The sequence below is a fragment of the Desmodus rotundus genome, chromosome 2 (genome assembly GCF_022682495.2).
Source record: "Desmodus rotundus isolate HL8 chromosome 2, HLdesRot8A.1, whole genome shotgun sequence".
Classification (NCBI taxonomy): Eukaryota; Metazoa; Chordata; class Mammalia; order Chiroptera; family Phyllostomidae; genus Desmodus; species Desmodus rotundus.
In genome coordinates this window covers 165,027,087-165,042,719 of record NC_071388.1, presented here as the reverse complement: position 1 = coordinate 165,042,719, position 15,633 = coordinate 165,027,087, and the positions used below count along the sequence as shown (strand labels likewise).

Genomic DNA, 15,633 nt, shown 5'->3' with positions numbered 1-15,633 from the left:
TGTTCTACCTGAGGAGTTAGACAATGAGCAGTTAGGCAAATTACTAGACGATAAAGCATCAGATAGTGGTAAATACTAGGAAGAAAAATACAGTGGTAAAAGAACCCTGAGTCAGATGGTGCTACTTTAGAGAGGGTGGTCAGGGAAGGTCTCTGAATAGGGAATATTTGAGTAGAATCCTCAAATGAACTGAAGGAGGATTCCTACTGTAGGGCAAAGGACATTCCAGACAGAGGAAACATCAAGGGAAGAGTCCTGAGCCGGGAACAGACTTATTACATTCCAGGAGCAGCAAGGTCAGCGTAGCTGTGGTAGAGGAGTGAGGTCAGAGGAGAGAGGCGTGAGGTGAGATCTGAGAGTCACTACAGTCCTGAGCTTGCAGAGCCTTCTAGGCCTTGGTAAGGGGTTTGAATTTTTTCCCGAGCATGAGAAAACATGAAGCAGGGATGCCTGCTACAGGATATTTCAAAGGCTGACTAGTTTGGGATATTAGAAATGTAGTAGTAGAAATGGGCAAATTTCAGATGTATTTTAAAGGTAGATTCTAAGGGACTTGCTGATAAAATATACATGGAATATTTATTAACTCAGTAAATGTTAATTTCCATTTTTAGGTAATAATGAATAGCCATATCTAGTAAATGTAAAATTGTATTTGTCAAAGATTAGCTTTGTCCTCTTCCTCAAGTTAATAATCATACAGAATTTTGGCTTCTTTGTATAATAGCATATGAGAAATTTATTTTGTGAGAAAATTGATTTTATGTTATTTGAAGAATTTTTCAAAGATAATTGAGTTAGAAAAAAATTTTTCATGTCATAGATTTAGTAATTTTTTAACTAAAAGTTGTCTTGCAGTTTAATCTATACATATTCTTGTTTGAGAGATTAAGTAAAACACAAAAGTAATTCACATGTACTGTGTATATTGCTGTTGTAATCTTTTCTGAATCAGCTTGTCTTTCAAGTATTTCTTTTTGCAATACATGTTTTGAAGTTGGGAGCATTTCTTCTACTTTATTATTTAAATTCTTCTCCAAAGGCCTCTTAAATAGTGAGCATAATCATAAATATCTAATAATTTATAACTTTAATAAACTATTCATTTTACATGTATAACTTGTAATTATTTTTCTATATTTTATAGAATGTTGTTCCAGCTGAGGTGTCCCTTGTTTGTGTGGTGAAACCAGATGAATTCTGGGATAAGAAAGTAACACATTTTTGTTTTTGGAAAGAAAAGGATAGACTTGGCTTTGAGGTAAATATAGTCTATTAAAAAAAACAGAAGTGTGTTATACTTTAAAAATAGCATTTTGCTGGTATTGTATTGTTTGTTCAGTTTTGTATTCTAAGCAGTGCTTAAGTAATGCTTAATCAGTGCCCACGCAATGATTAGTAAGTATATAGTCAGCATCCAGATACTAGAGTGAATTATGGTTCTTTGTCAGAGACCACAAATGCTTTCTTGTTTTCATTTATATTAGTCTTTCTTAACTACTTTGAATAAGTAGAAACTTTTTGTTAAAAAAAATTTATCGCATTACCACGAGGACATTTAAGTAATACTGGGAAACCCTAGACATTTGTGATTGAAGTCATAGCATATTTTATATGATATGTGAATTATTTTTTAGTATCTGGTTTGGGTACATGCACACCATTGTCTGTTCTTTCCTACTGACATTTCTCTCTCCCTCTTACTTTCCTTGCATGAAACTACATCTTACTGTAGATCAGAAAAAAAGTCCTAAGGTGAAATACAAATTTAAACAAATCTTCATATTTCCCTTCCACAACCTGTTAATCCCAACTTCCCAATCAAAGAGTTGTAGCAATGGATGCTATCCATTTTTAATAGATACTAAACTTTACATTGGTTAAATAAAATGTGGAAGTATTGTAGAGCACCAACCCTTACCCTATAGAATATAAAGCCTTGGAATGTGTATGAGACTCAGACAGTTAAGACTCATTTTGGACCTTGCCATATGATGTCATTTTCATTTTCAGTAAGTCAATGTCAATGTATTTGTGGTCTGGAGGAAAGGTCACTAAGGTGTCTTGGAAAGATTTAAGAAAGCCTAGTTAATTCTTAAATGAGATAACTTGAAATGTCTTAAAAATGAGTGATTTTTTTTTCTTTACTTAAAGTTAAGTTATAAATTACATGCAGTAAAGTTCATCCATTTCATTGTACTGTTCTGTGGGTTCTGACAAACACCAACAGGTGCATAATCACCATCACAATCAAGGAATCAGGAAGTACCACTCCAAAAGTTCTGTTATGCTCCTTTGTAGTCAGTTCCGTCTTCCATCTCCAGTCCCTTACAACCACTGATCTGTTTTCTGTCTCTATAGTTTCGCCTTTTCTAGAATGTCATATAATTGGAATGATATAGTATGTAGCATTTTAAGTCTGACTTTTTTTACATGGGCATTTGTATTTGAGATTCATCCAGTTGTTGCTTGTATTGGTAGTTATTATTGAGTTACAGTGTTCCCTTGTGTGCACGTGACACAGTTTGTCCATTCCCAGGTGAGGGATGTTTTGAGTTGTGTTCAGTTCTTAGTGATCACAAATAAAGTCACTATAAACATATGTGTGTAGGCTTTTGTGTGAAGTTTTTATTTTGAGAGGTAAAATACCTGGGAATGGGATTGCTAGACCATGTGGTAAGTATATGTTTCACTTTATAAAACTCTTCCATAGTGGAGTTTCAAAGCAGCTGTATAATTTTGCATTCCCACCAGCAAAGAATGAAATTCCCATTGTTGTTGATATTGTCAGTTTTGTTTGTTTGTTGAAAATATAGTTATTCTAGCAAGGGTGTAGAGGTGTATCATTTTGGTTTTAACTTGCATTTCTTTAATAACTAATGATGTGAGTATGTTTTCAAGTGTTTATTTGCCATCCGTGTGCCTTCTTTGGTGGTGTCTCTTCAACTTTTTGTCCATTTTTTAAAAATAAGTAAGGTCTTTGTTTTTTTATTATTAAAATTTGAGAGTTCTTTATGTATTTGGATAGAGGTCTTTCATAAGTTATGTAATTTGCAAATATATCTCAGTCTGTTGTTTGCCTTTCACTATCCTAACAGCATTTTTCAGTATCTTAACTTTGATGCAGTCCCACTTAAAAAAAATTTTTTTTTCTATGAATAAGGCTTTTTGTGTCATAGCTGAGAATATTTTGCCTAACCTGAGGTCACAAAGATTTCTCTTACATATTTAGGTTTTACATTTAGATCTATGATAGATTTGAGTTAATAGTTGTGTCAAGTTATATGATACCATATATTTCGTGACTTTCATTATTGTTAATTTTTTAAGTTGGTTTTTGACTCCGTATATGGTCTGTCTTGATTCCCTTGTGCATGTGACAAGAGTGTGTGTTTTGCTGTTGTGGGTGGAATGGTCTGTAGCTGTCAAGATGCTTCATAATGTTGTTCAGATCGGCGTTCTGTTTGATTTTTTCCATGCGTGTGTATGTTTCACTTTGCGTATTTTCTGTTAATCCATTTTGTAGTTCACTGTTTCCTCGGCTGTGTTGAGTTTGTTGAAGCATAAACTCATTTCATTTCTGTTACCATGTTTTTGTTTTCTGAAATTTCTATTTGATTCTTTCTTGTAGTTTCTATCTCTGCTGAAATTCCCCATCTGTTCTGCAGTTTTTCCATGTGAACCTTTAGCATATACTGTAATAATCTTAAACTGCCCACCTGATATTTCTGATATTTGGATCTGTCGTATTCTGGTTATGTTGTTTGCTTTGTTTCTTGACAGTGGGTTGTTTCCTTTCTTGCTTTTTGTGTGTCTTGTTATTTCTGGTTGTATATTGGACACCTTGTTAGGACAGTAGAGACTGAGGGCAGTTGTGTTTGTGTTGCAATGGGCCCATCTTGTTTTTCACGCAGGGCCTTTTAGGGGGGCAGGGGGAAGGGCTGGTGGGTGTGTTAGTCTAGTCAGGAGTTGAGTTGGCTTTGGCTTTTATTGTTGCTGTTATTTTTCTCAGTGCATCACAGGCTTCAAGTTCCTCTGGCTACTTTGTGTTGAAGATGTGGGCTGGTTTGCCAGAAGGGTTTGTTTTTGTAAGACAGGGTGGGGCAAACATAGTTTTACAGTGGTGAGTCCATGAAACAGAGTTTATTCTTGTATTATTATTTATTAATTATTGTACTATTTTTTCATAAGAACAACTGTAAACCTACTTTTGCCCCACTGTTAGTGTTCCGCCCTCAGCTCTTTGTTTTTCCTTTGCACCTGTGTGCCTCAGAGAAGCTCTCTCCTTGCACTGCTGACTCTCCCTCAGCAGTAGACTGCTGGTACTAGAGAGACATCCTCTGTTGTTCTGATTAGGCCTCAGTCTTCAGCAGGCTCTGTGATGGTGATGCAGGGGGTAGGGCCCTCTTAGTGATGTTGCCCTTTCCCCAACTTCAGGAGGCCTATGGTAATCTGGGCTTATGATATATGTGTATTCCTGCCCACATTAGGATGGAGCGTTATTTTTCCTTCCTCCAGCTGCGGTGGGGCTTTCCTTGTGTCGTCAGGTCATCACGGTTGCCATCTGTACTTCAGTTCCAGAAGGTTTCTGTTCTCTTGGAGAGATAAGATCTAAGGAAAGGCATCAGCTTCATGCCTTTCCCCTAGTAGCTGCTTCTTCCTTCCCCCAGGCCTGCACTCGTTCTCCTGAGTCCCTGGGAAGTCTATGGAGAAGAGCCTGCTACTGAGTTTGAGTTCTTGTTGTGTCTGTACCCCCAGGGTGTTTGTAACTTTGACACTAGCCCACATTTGGCCTTCAGCAATTCATTAAAAATTTTAGCTGAATTCTTTCCAGGCATGTATCATGTCTGGCATTTGCCCCAGGTAAAAAAGTGCTCCAGCTCCATCTGTCCTTGAAGGCACAGGTCTTTCCTTAGATTTCAGGTTAATTGGTTTTCCTGTGAACTTAACTCTCTGATGGATCCAAGAAAACGTGTGATTTTTCAGATTAACGTGCACTATTTTGTTGTTCTTATAAGGGTTGGAGCAATGCTCTTTGCACCTTTTTACTTTTTTTTTTTTTTTAATTTTATTTTTTAATATATTTATTGATTATGCTATTACAGTTGTCCCATTTCCCCCCCACTCCACTCCATCCTGCCCACCCCCCTCCCTCCCACATTCCCCCCCTATAGTTCATGTCCATAGGTCATACTTATAAGTTCTTTGGCTTCTACATTTCCTACACTATTTTTACCCTCCCCCTGTCTATTTTCCACCTATCATCTATGCTACTTATTCTCTGTACCTTTCCCCCCCTCTCCCCCTCCCACTCCCCTATTGGCAACCCTCATGTTCTAGTTGTTTGCCTAGTTTGCTCTCGTTTTTGTTTTATGTGTGGTCGTTAATAACTGTGGGTTTGCTGTCATTTTTACTGTTCCTATTTTTGATCTTCTTTTTCTTAGGTAACTCCCTTTAACATTTCATATAATAAGGGCTTGGTGATGATGAGCTTCTTTAATTTGACCTTATCTGAGAAGCACTTTATCTTCCCTTCCATTCTAAATGATAGCTTTGCTGGATACAGTAATCTTGGATGTAGGTCCTTGCGTTTAATCTTGGGTAATGTAATGATGATGTGCCTTGGTGTGTTCCTCCTTGGGTCCAGCTTCTTTGGGACTCTCTGAGCTTCCTGGACTTCCCGGAAGTCTATTTCCTTTGCCAGATTAGGGAAGTTCTCCTTCATTATTTGTTCAATTAAGTTTTCAATTTTTTGTTCTTCCTCTTCTCCTTCTGGCACCCCTATAATTCGGATGTTGGAATGTTTCAAGGCGTCCGGGAGGTTCCTAAGCCTCTCATTTTTCCAAGTTCTTGTTTCTTCATTCTTTTCTGGTTGGATGTTCCTTTCTTCCTTCTGGTCCATACCATTGATTTGAGTCCCAGTTTCCTTCTCATCACTATTGGTTCCCTGTACATTTTCCTTTGTTTCTCTTAGCATAGGCTTCATTTTTTCATCTGTTTTTCGAATAGATTCAACCAAGTCTGTGAGCATATTGATAACCAGTGCTTTGAACTGTGCATCCGATAGGTTGGCTATCTCTTCGTCGCTTAGTTGTATTTTTTCAGGAGCTTTGAAGTGTTCTGTCATTTGGGCCATTTTTTTTTTGTCTGTCTTGGCGCGTCTGTTACTTTAAGGGGCGGAGCCTTAGGTGTTCACCGGGGCGGGGTAACGCTGGTCGCTGCGCTGTGACGCTGTACGTGGGGGCGGGGCCGAGTGGGAGCAATGGCGCCCGCCTCACTCTCCTCCGGCTTTCAATCTTTCACTCCGCTACCCACAATCAAACTGGGCCACTCTGGTGCTGGTTCCCGAGTAAGTGGGCCTGTGCACACTCTAGGCCCCTGTGGGTCTCTCCAACAACCTCTCCTGTGAGGCTGGGAGTCTCTCCTGCTGCCCCAACCCCCACGGGCGTTTTCAATCAGAGGTTTGAGGCTTTATTTCCCCGAGCTGGAGCCCTGGATTGCGCGGTCTGCTTCGCTCCCCACAGTTCGCCCGGTTTATCTCTGTTCGAATGTGGGGTCGCAGGGTGCTACCCCCTGCTCAGCCTGCCCCGTTCTCCGCCACTCTGAGTCCGGCCCTCTCAGTTTATCTGTGCCAATGTGGGGCCGCAGGGTCTGCTAGTGCTCGGACTGCCTGCGCCATTTGTCCCACACTCCGCCAGTCTCAGTCCCGCCACAGCCACTCGAGTCCTCTCCACCCCGGTGCCCGTCTCCGCCCCTCCTACCAGTCTGGATGAATGTTTATTTTCTATTTCCTTGGTGTTGGTCCCCCTTGCTGTTCGATTCTCTGTCAGTTCTGGTTGTGCGAGGAGGCGCAGTGTGTCTACCTACGCCGCCATCTTGGTTCTCCGACTCACCTTTTTACTTTTTACTTGCTAAGCAGAAGCCAGATGTTTCACTTTGTTGTTGCAGCTTTTGTCATCGTTGACTTGACTCTGGTGTAGACATAGTAGAAGGGGATATGCCAGCACGTAAGGGAAGGCAGCCCTGGCTGCTGGATTACATTAAGAAAGTTTTTATCCTGATAACTGAATGGGAAATGCATCCCAGGGAAGAGAAACAGAAGTGTAGTGAGGGAAGAAAGTAAAAGCAGAAAGCTGGAGGCCTGAATGTTGCCATGGTGAGTGAGTATTTCAGACAGGAAGGACAGCTGTTCCTGCCAGGGTCAGGCAGGAAATGGTGCTCCAGGAGAATGCAAAGTGAACAGGAGGCAGTGGCTCAGAACACAGAGTAAGGGGGAAGATCCCTTTTGTGAGGAGCTTGTCGTGTCCTGCTTAAACATAGGCATCTGCTCAGAAATGCCCAGTTGGGTCTCATGCTTTATGAATTAATTGGGGTGTAATACCTTGACTCTTGGAGGATTAAATAGAAGAGAATTCCTACCTGTCTTGATTTGATGTCATAGATTGATGTTTTAAAACGCAAATGTTAAAGCTTCTTGTGTCAACATATTTTCTGTTAGGCTTTGAAGAGATTCAACTAGAATATTTTCCCAAGTAAATAAGCACTAGGCACTTATTAAAAACCTAATGTCTTAATGAAATGAGAGTCATTTCAAATACTGCCTAATACACCGCCAAACATATTCAACTTCAAGGGGCAGTTCAGCCATTAAATGATACTTAGAGTTATATGTAAAATTAAATTCAACACAGATGCTTGTTTAATATAAAATTATTTTCCTTGTTGTTATTTGGGCTCTTGAAAGTATAACTTTGTTATGAGTACTGGTGTTCCTGTAAGTAACAGTATGTTTTACCTTATAGAATTAATCCATAACCAAGACTTATTACCAGCTGTCCACATGTTCATCAGATAAACACCCACTCATTATTTTAATGGCCTCTTCCCACATGATTTCACATTTTCTTGCTCATCACCCTTCCTAAACTTTTTTCTTCTTAATGAACTTCTGTTAATTTCTCTAATGTTTTTCATTAGCCATTGAATATTATTCTCTCATTGCTTAACTGAATATTTCTTCAGGTATCCTTCCTGCCTCCAAAATAACTGCCTGCCTATTCAGTTTCCTTTTCGGCAACTCAGATATTCAGGTACTTTCTGTTATTCAGCATTTTACTCTGTGGTTTGGATAGATTTTGCTGGGTAGGTGATAGTCTCTATAGTCTGTCTGATGAGATGACACATTTGAAGCAGTCCTGGCCGTAGTCTTTTCCTCAGGTTGGGAGGCTCATAATCAAAAGGATCTCCACCTTCTCATTCTTTATTGTCATTCATGAGAGCAAAAGTGTTATTTACCGGTAATGATAACCAGCCGCCATTCTAAATGGTTTTGTTCTCTTTCATCTCTGTCTTCCTGCATCTAATCCTGTTCTTTTTCTGAGGCCATACTAATGTTGGAGCCAGGACCAAGACTGCCTTCATGTTCCTCTGTCTGTTGTTCTTTCCAGTTTTTGCAGCAAGTTATTTTCCCTTAGAAAAACATTCCCCAACAAACAGAAACAAGCAAACACACATAAACACACATGAGTATGTACCAAGCACACAAAGATGCATTTTAATTCCCAATCTTGCATACACATTCTTAGCATAAGTAAAATAAAAAGTAGAACATGTGAATGCCTGGAGAGTAAAAAGTTCAGTTCTTTGGGATATGTCATTAGGAAAGGATGCGTGTTCCAGTGACACGTGGGAGAGACAAGTCAGTCTTTTCTGTACGTCTGATTGCAGATTAAAGAAAACCTTCACAAGTGTTTTGTTTAAATGTAATATAGCAAATATCTTTCTTTTCAAACTTGTTGAACAATGGTATGTGCTATTTGTCTTGCCTTAACCTCTCTAACATAAATAAAATAAAGGAAAAACTAATATTTATGTAGGGCTTACTGTTAAAACAATTTCATGGTATTTGTTCCTTTGAAAGGACTAGGCAAAGTGATCTTTTTTTTTTTCTTTTGTACTATACTCTTAAATACATTTTATGTCATAAAGTGAATCTGTACTATTTACATTTAAGTTAATTTTAGGAGAAAGAGCTTATAAGACATGCAAATAAACTTTTGCCACATATAACTGAGTATCCACACATTTTCCCTTTGGCTTCTTAAACTTGAAATCGGTTACCAATGATTTTATATGTATTTAGGAACTACAAAATGTAGAAGGGTGTGTGTGTGTTTAATGAGATTTAACCATACTGGGTAGAAAGTGACAGGTGTTCTTCACTGGGCAAGACAGGTCATATGTTAGGGAGAATGGCCCGAATTAAATGTACTAGGTGACAGCTCGTCAGAAGTATGTCCTCTCAGAACTTTTAAAAGACATCATTGATAATTTAAAGTAGCTACTCTCTTCAGCAGATTGGGGAAATAAGCAAGGAGTGAATTCCTTCAGTTTGACTTCTGTTTAGGTCAGTGAATTCGTGGCAGAGCTAGGGCGTAAACCTGGAATCCTTTCAGTTTTAATATTATGGTGTTTAACCTAGAAAAGGAATTTGGAAACACTTGAGAGTATTCTAGTAAAGCCTTTGGCCCTCTGAGCTATTATGACTAAAGGGGCAACAACATGCATATTCATTTAGAGTATTTTCAACAAAGACCCTAGAAACAAACCAGCAAACTTTAATCTACTTTTAATGAAAGTGTTAGGCAGCTGTCTCTGGATTATTGCAGAAACAGAAAGCTGATTTCCTTTGTAGAACCTTATTTATTTCCCAGCATTAGAACACATAACTTCTAGTAAATAATGATTGTTGAACAAATTAATAGCACACTATTAAAAGTTAAGCTATAATATGGGGGACATGATAGAGGGATTTTTCAAGAGGTATTATTCCAGCATTTTAATTAGAGTATTGTGCCAAGTAAGGTACAATGGAAGAGCAGAAAGACCACTTGCTATGTTGTACATTCATTGTGTTTTCTATTCAGTCATTATTTTCGGGAGAAAGTGCTTTGAAAATGTTATCTTTTCAGATGTGAATTGATGGTCAATTCAGCAAGTGGTTTATTTCCTCATAAATACATATCTCTTACTTTCGTTGATAGTATATATCTAGCTGATAGATTGCTAGGCATTTTTAGAGAAAGGAAAAGCCCCTCCCTGGGATCCAATTGTGTTTAATCTTTTAGTGTAGAAGTATCTGGCTTGATCCCAAAAGGAGTTGGTGGCAGCTTAAATGGTTTCTGTGGCTTAACTCTACTTACTTACTGTTTAATGTTTAACTTCACATCTGTCTCTAAGAACTAAAGAAGCTGCATTGGAGCTAGAGAAAATAAAACTCTTTGTGACAAGTTTTTCACTAAGAAAACCATTTTCTGTGTTTTTTCTAATGTTTATTTTAAATTAGCTCTCACTATTATTTAAACAGGGAAACAGTAAAATATGTTAAACTCCTCATACTAGAGCACAGGTGGCAAACACAAGGCCCATGGGCCAAAACCTGCCCTCCATCCTGTTTTATCTGGCCTGGCACCCTGTTTTTACCCGGCGGCAGCGCGGAGCTCTCGCTTAACTGTGAAGGAGTAGTTACATTCATACAGCCCTAAAATTACATTCGGCCCTTTGAAGGCAGCCATGAGGCTGATGTGGCTCCCTGTGAAAATGAGTTTGACACTCCTGTCTAGAGATAACATTAAATGGTCATTTAATATAGACAGATTTTATACAGTTTGCTGTGATTAGACTAACCAAAAATGTAATCCGATGTTCAGTATTTTATTTTTTATTTTTCAAATAGAAAATAAAAGAATCACATGAACTCTCAGCTTCTCTGTCCTTACCACCTCCAGATTTCCCTTTGTTCTCCCTCTGACCTTCTTGCTTGCTGCCACAAAAGAGGTACCCTTTCCTCACTCCGAGCTTGAGGTCTCAGTGTGTTTCTCCTATAAGTCATTTCATTCTTCTCGTGATTCTTTTCTGTTTTCAGTTTTTTAATATGGTACTTGGTACATATTTTTTTGAAGTGTATATGTATATATGAAACAATAATAAAAAAAAACACTTGAGTACCCACCACCTAACCTAGGGACCCAAATATCTATAACTTGAAATAACCTTGAGTGTCCCTCTCTGATCCCATTCACCTATCCCTCATCCCTTACCACCTAAATTATTTGTATTTACCCATCCTCTTTTATGTACTCATTCTGTTTGTGTATGAAAAACTTAAATGTAAAAGACAAAATCTTTAGAAGGAAATAGAGGGTGTTTATCTTTTACTCTTTCATATCTATATACAGTTATTATTTAAGAATAGTATTCTAAAATAATATACTTAGTTTTATTTTTTTAGTTTTATAAAAATGGTATAATTTTGGTCTTACTGACTTGCTTTTTCTCACTCATTATTATCTAAGATTCATGAATATTCTTGTAGTACATACAGTTGATTCATTCTCACTGCTCAATGTTAGTCCATTGTGTGAATAAAAACAATATACTTACTCTGTCGATGGATATTTGGGTGGTTTCCATTCTTTCACTGTTACAAATGATGCTTTATAAACATTCCTGTGTATGTCTCCTGATAAACATGTATAAGATTTTGTTTGTAGAATGTCCTGGCATAGGTTATAGAAATGTTTCAAATTTTAAGATATGGCCAAATTGTTTTTTAAAAGGCATTTTAATTTGTATATCCACTCGCAGTGTATAAGAATTTGTGCTGGGCCCTGGCTGGGTGGCTCGGTTGGTTGGAGTGTACACCAAAGGCTGCGGGTTCAATCTCCAGTCAGGACACACACGTAGGTTGTGGGTTCAGTCCCCAGTTGGAATAGAACAGAAGGCAACTGATGAATGTCTCTCTCTCAAACCTTTCTCACTCTCTTTCTCTCTCTGCCTCCCTCCCCCTTTCCTTCCTTTCCCCCTTTCTCTCTCTTTAAAATAAAATGAAAACATATACTTGAGTGAGGATGAAAAAAAAAATGTCTGCTACCCTATAGTCTTGCTAACACTTGATAGTCCTTCTCAAACTGTCCTTGGGTATCTGTGTTATTTTAGTCTCCAAATGAGTTGAGGGTGTTTCCTTTATATCTGAAAACATTTAATAGTGAAATGATCTGTTATTCGAATTTTTTTTTTTACTGAAGCTTTTTAGACCATGAAGCTAAGCAAAGTAGCGAATAGACCATCAGGACAAATGTGCTGGTTTTACTAGAGCAGGTCACTGAGGCTCCGAGGCTTTTACAGGACTGGCTGGAGAGCTCAGGGCTAGTAGGAAGCAGAGCCGGAGTTGAAACTGGTTTGAGGTCTAGGGTATCTTGCACCATTACATACAAATTCTCACAGTATGATTAGTTAATAAAAGACTTCAGATACTTAAAATTTCTTCTTTGATTTTTAAAACTCATAAACTGTTTGGGCCGTGTATTTTCTTTCTGGGAAGATTTTTTTAAAGATTAATTTTTAATATTTTTATTATAAAAATTACGAACAGAAAAAAGTAAACAATATTGTAAATTAACTCCCTAGGCTTGTATGTCTTCATTGAAAATGTATTTAGCTCTACAGTGGTCTCTTAAGTGATTCTATAATTTGTATTTGAAATCTTTCAAAGTTTAGAGTTAAAAGATCATCATTTTAGTAAGTTTCAAAATTATGAATTCTCTGACCTCCCTACTTTTTAGTTCTGATTTTCAGATTAAATTATTAGCATATCCCAAGTTTTACTCTATTATTATAGGACATATTTTGTTAACGCATAATTAAAGGAATGTAAGAGAAACTTCATATAATTTATTTTATTTTTTTATTGTTGTTCAGTTACAGTTGCACCCATTTCCCCCCCCCATTACCTTCCCCTGCCCTACCAAACCCCACCTTCCACATTCAGTCCTCCCCTCCCCACCCCCTCCAGTTTTCTTTGTCCATGGGTCCTTTATACAAGTTACTTGACTTGACTTTTCTTTCTTAGGAGCTTTTGACAAATTACAATAAAATGATAGACTTGTTACTTCCTTATTACAGAGTGTAATGCAAACGAACAATAAAGTGCAAATTTTTTCAGTTGCCAGATTTATTCATTTGTGCTTATCTTTTTAGTGTGCTTTTTATTACCACTTTAGTGTACAGATTTATTATTCATTTGTGCTTATCATTTTAGTGGCTAATTTTTAGGCCATATGAAAATTCTTTCCTGAATATATTGTGTTAAAGGAATTTTTTAAAACAAATTATGCTTTATTTATACAATGGCATATTGATTAATTAGCAATAAAAAAAGCAATAAGCATAACAACATAGATGCCTCATAAAATATTATGTTAATAAAAGCATTCAGATTATAAGAGTAAATGCTTTATGATTCTTTTATTTTATTATTGTTGTTCAGTTACAGTTGCCCTGTCTTTTTCCCCATTGCTCTCCCCTACCTTGCTCCCCCACTCCCACAGTCAATCTCTCCTGTTGTCTGTGCCCATCAGTCCTCTATTCATGTTTCTTGTCCCTCCCCCTTCTTTCCCCATTATCCTCCTCCCCTCTCCCCTCTGGTCACTGTCAGTTTGTTCTTTATTAAAGGAATTCTTATTACTAATAAATTATTAATATTGATAAAAATGTGAAAATACTTCAACCGAGCTGCTACTTAGTGTTTGTTTTTTTTAATGTGGTATTTATTATAAATAGTTAATGATAGCATATTTATTAGCAATAGCCACAATTTATTATGTATTAAATAAATGATATATCATCATGGTGGAAACAGTATACATAATATAATTTTACTTCCTCATCACTTTTATGGACATAAAAAATGGCTTACTAAATGTTTCTTTTTTTGTTTTTGTTTTTCTTTTTACTTTTATAGGTTATTTTAGTGTCTGCCAATAAATTGACTCGTTACATAGAACCTTGTCAGTTAACAGAAGATTTTGGTGGAAGTCTTACCTATGATCACATGGACTGGTTAAATAAGAGGCTGGTTGGTATATTACAGTGAGATAAAATGTTATTTACATGTAAATAAGATATATTTTGGTCTTTATCATTTTAATCAACTAAAATGTAATTAACTAAAACATAAATTGTTTTCCTCTTTATAAAAATGAAGAAATACAGTGTATACCACACACTAGTATAATGCTTGAAGGCAAACACTCTGTGGAGTCAGATTCACAAGTGTTAGCTATTACTGTTGTCATTAGTAGCAGTATTTGTCAAGGTTGTAAATCTTTTAAGTAGAATAAGAGAGTAGCACAATTTCCTGGAAGATAATCTAGTTGATACAGTATTCTCAAAGAAAATACTTAAACATCAATTTGAATTAGAGAGCAGTTTGGCAGGTTATGGTTTACATTTCTGAAAATGTATCTTTGTCACACTTCTGAAATCTGCTACTCTGTGTAATACAGCATTATTTAACCAAATTGCTGGGGACTAAAAAAACAAATTTCATATTAACTCAGATTGGATAATATGCTAATTTTATTGAAGAATAATGAACTTTTAGATATTTCAGAATGGAAAACCAGTTCTGTTTCCACCATATTTGAACAATGTCATCAGCAAATGAATGTCCACTTTATTTTAACCCAACTTGCCCAAATCCCTTTTTGGAAACATTCTAACAACTCACATTAAAATTACAGCTAATTTATTTTTATGCTATATGCTTGTATGTAAAATTATTGAACTATTACATGTAACCAGTATGGATTGGTAATAGAATAACAAAGAAATGTTCTATAACTGGAAGTAGAGGGTTAAAACTTTTCTAAATACCATTTATGTAGTTAAAACTGTTTTTGGACAGGTGTTTTTAAGGAAAATAGGAATAAAAGTAAACTTGTTGACTGAGGAATAAAAGTTATTTTGTAATATATTTAAATTCTAAAAATGTCTTATACATTGAAACTATTCACTGTTTTAGGAAGTGGTTTAGTCTCTCCAGTATACCGTTGTGCTATGATGGTTGGATGGTACCACGTGACATCCGGAAAGGGAAGGGAATCCTGCTTGGCCAATTCTATTGCTCTTAACTGAAAATCCTCTTGTACATATTACCTTTTAAGATTATTTTTAATATGTTAATCAAATTTCATGTTGTAGGTGTTTGAGAAGTTTACAAAGGAATCTACATCATTGTTAGATGAACTCGCTTTGATTAACAATGGAAGTGATAAAGGAAATCAAGAGAAAGAAAGGTAGGTGGCCAGTCCTGCAATTATACCCTTGCAAAGCTATGATTCATCTGATAAAAGATAACCTCTATTGTTAATGCAAACTAAAATAACTAAGGTAAACAAGTCTCCAATAAAAGTAGACATACAAAATTTGAATTAAATTTTTTAATTTTTGAGAATTTGCTTTACATGTAAAATTTACTCTTTGAAGCAAAGTTTTCTTTACAAGAGACTTAATTTGATAATTAGTAATAACTCTCTTCTTCTGACAATATTTAAAATATTCATTGGCAAGGACATGTTTTCAAAATGAAACCATTTTCTACCTTTTAATAGTTTTACTTTGCTCGCAAAGAATATGGAAGAAGTTGCGGCTTCAAATAAAATTCATATCACCTTACTTAAATACCTTAGCACCTAAGTGCCTGGCTTGCAGAACTCCGGTGTCCTTGTGCAGTATGTGATACTCATGAATTCAGCTTGGGGGATTCAGTGTTTTATGACACTAGATGAAGTA

General features: G+C 36.6%; 1 protein-coding gene across 2 annotated transcripts in view; it reads left to right on the top strand.

Annotated features, from left to right (window-relative positions):
* Positions 1–15,633, top strand: part of SESTD1 (SEC14 and spectrin domain containing 1) — a 96,727-nt gene that overhangs the window by 40,256 nt on the left and 40,838 nt on the right. For both annotated transcript variants that reach the window (XM_053918812.2, XM_053918811.1), the window contains exons 5-7: positions 1,148–1,261; positions 13,802–13,915; positions 15,043–15,137. In XM_053918812.2, coding sequence (XP_053774787.1) covers positions 1,148–1,261; positions 13,802–13,915; positions 15,043–15,137 — 323 coding nt within the window. The remainder of the gene's footprint in view (positions 1–1,147; positions 1,262–13,801; positions 13,916–15,042; positions 15,138–15,633) is intronic.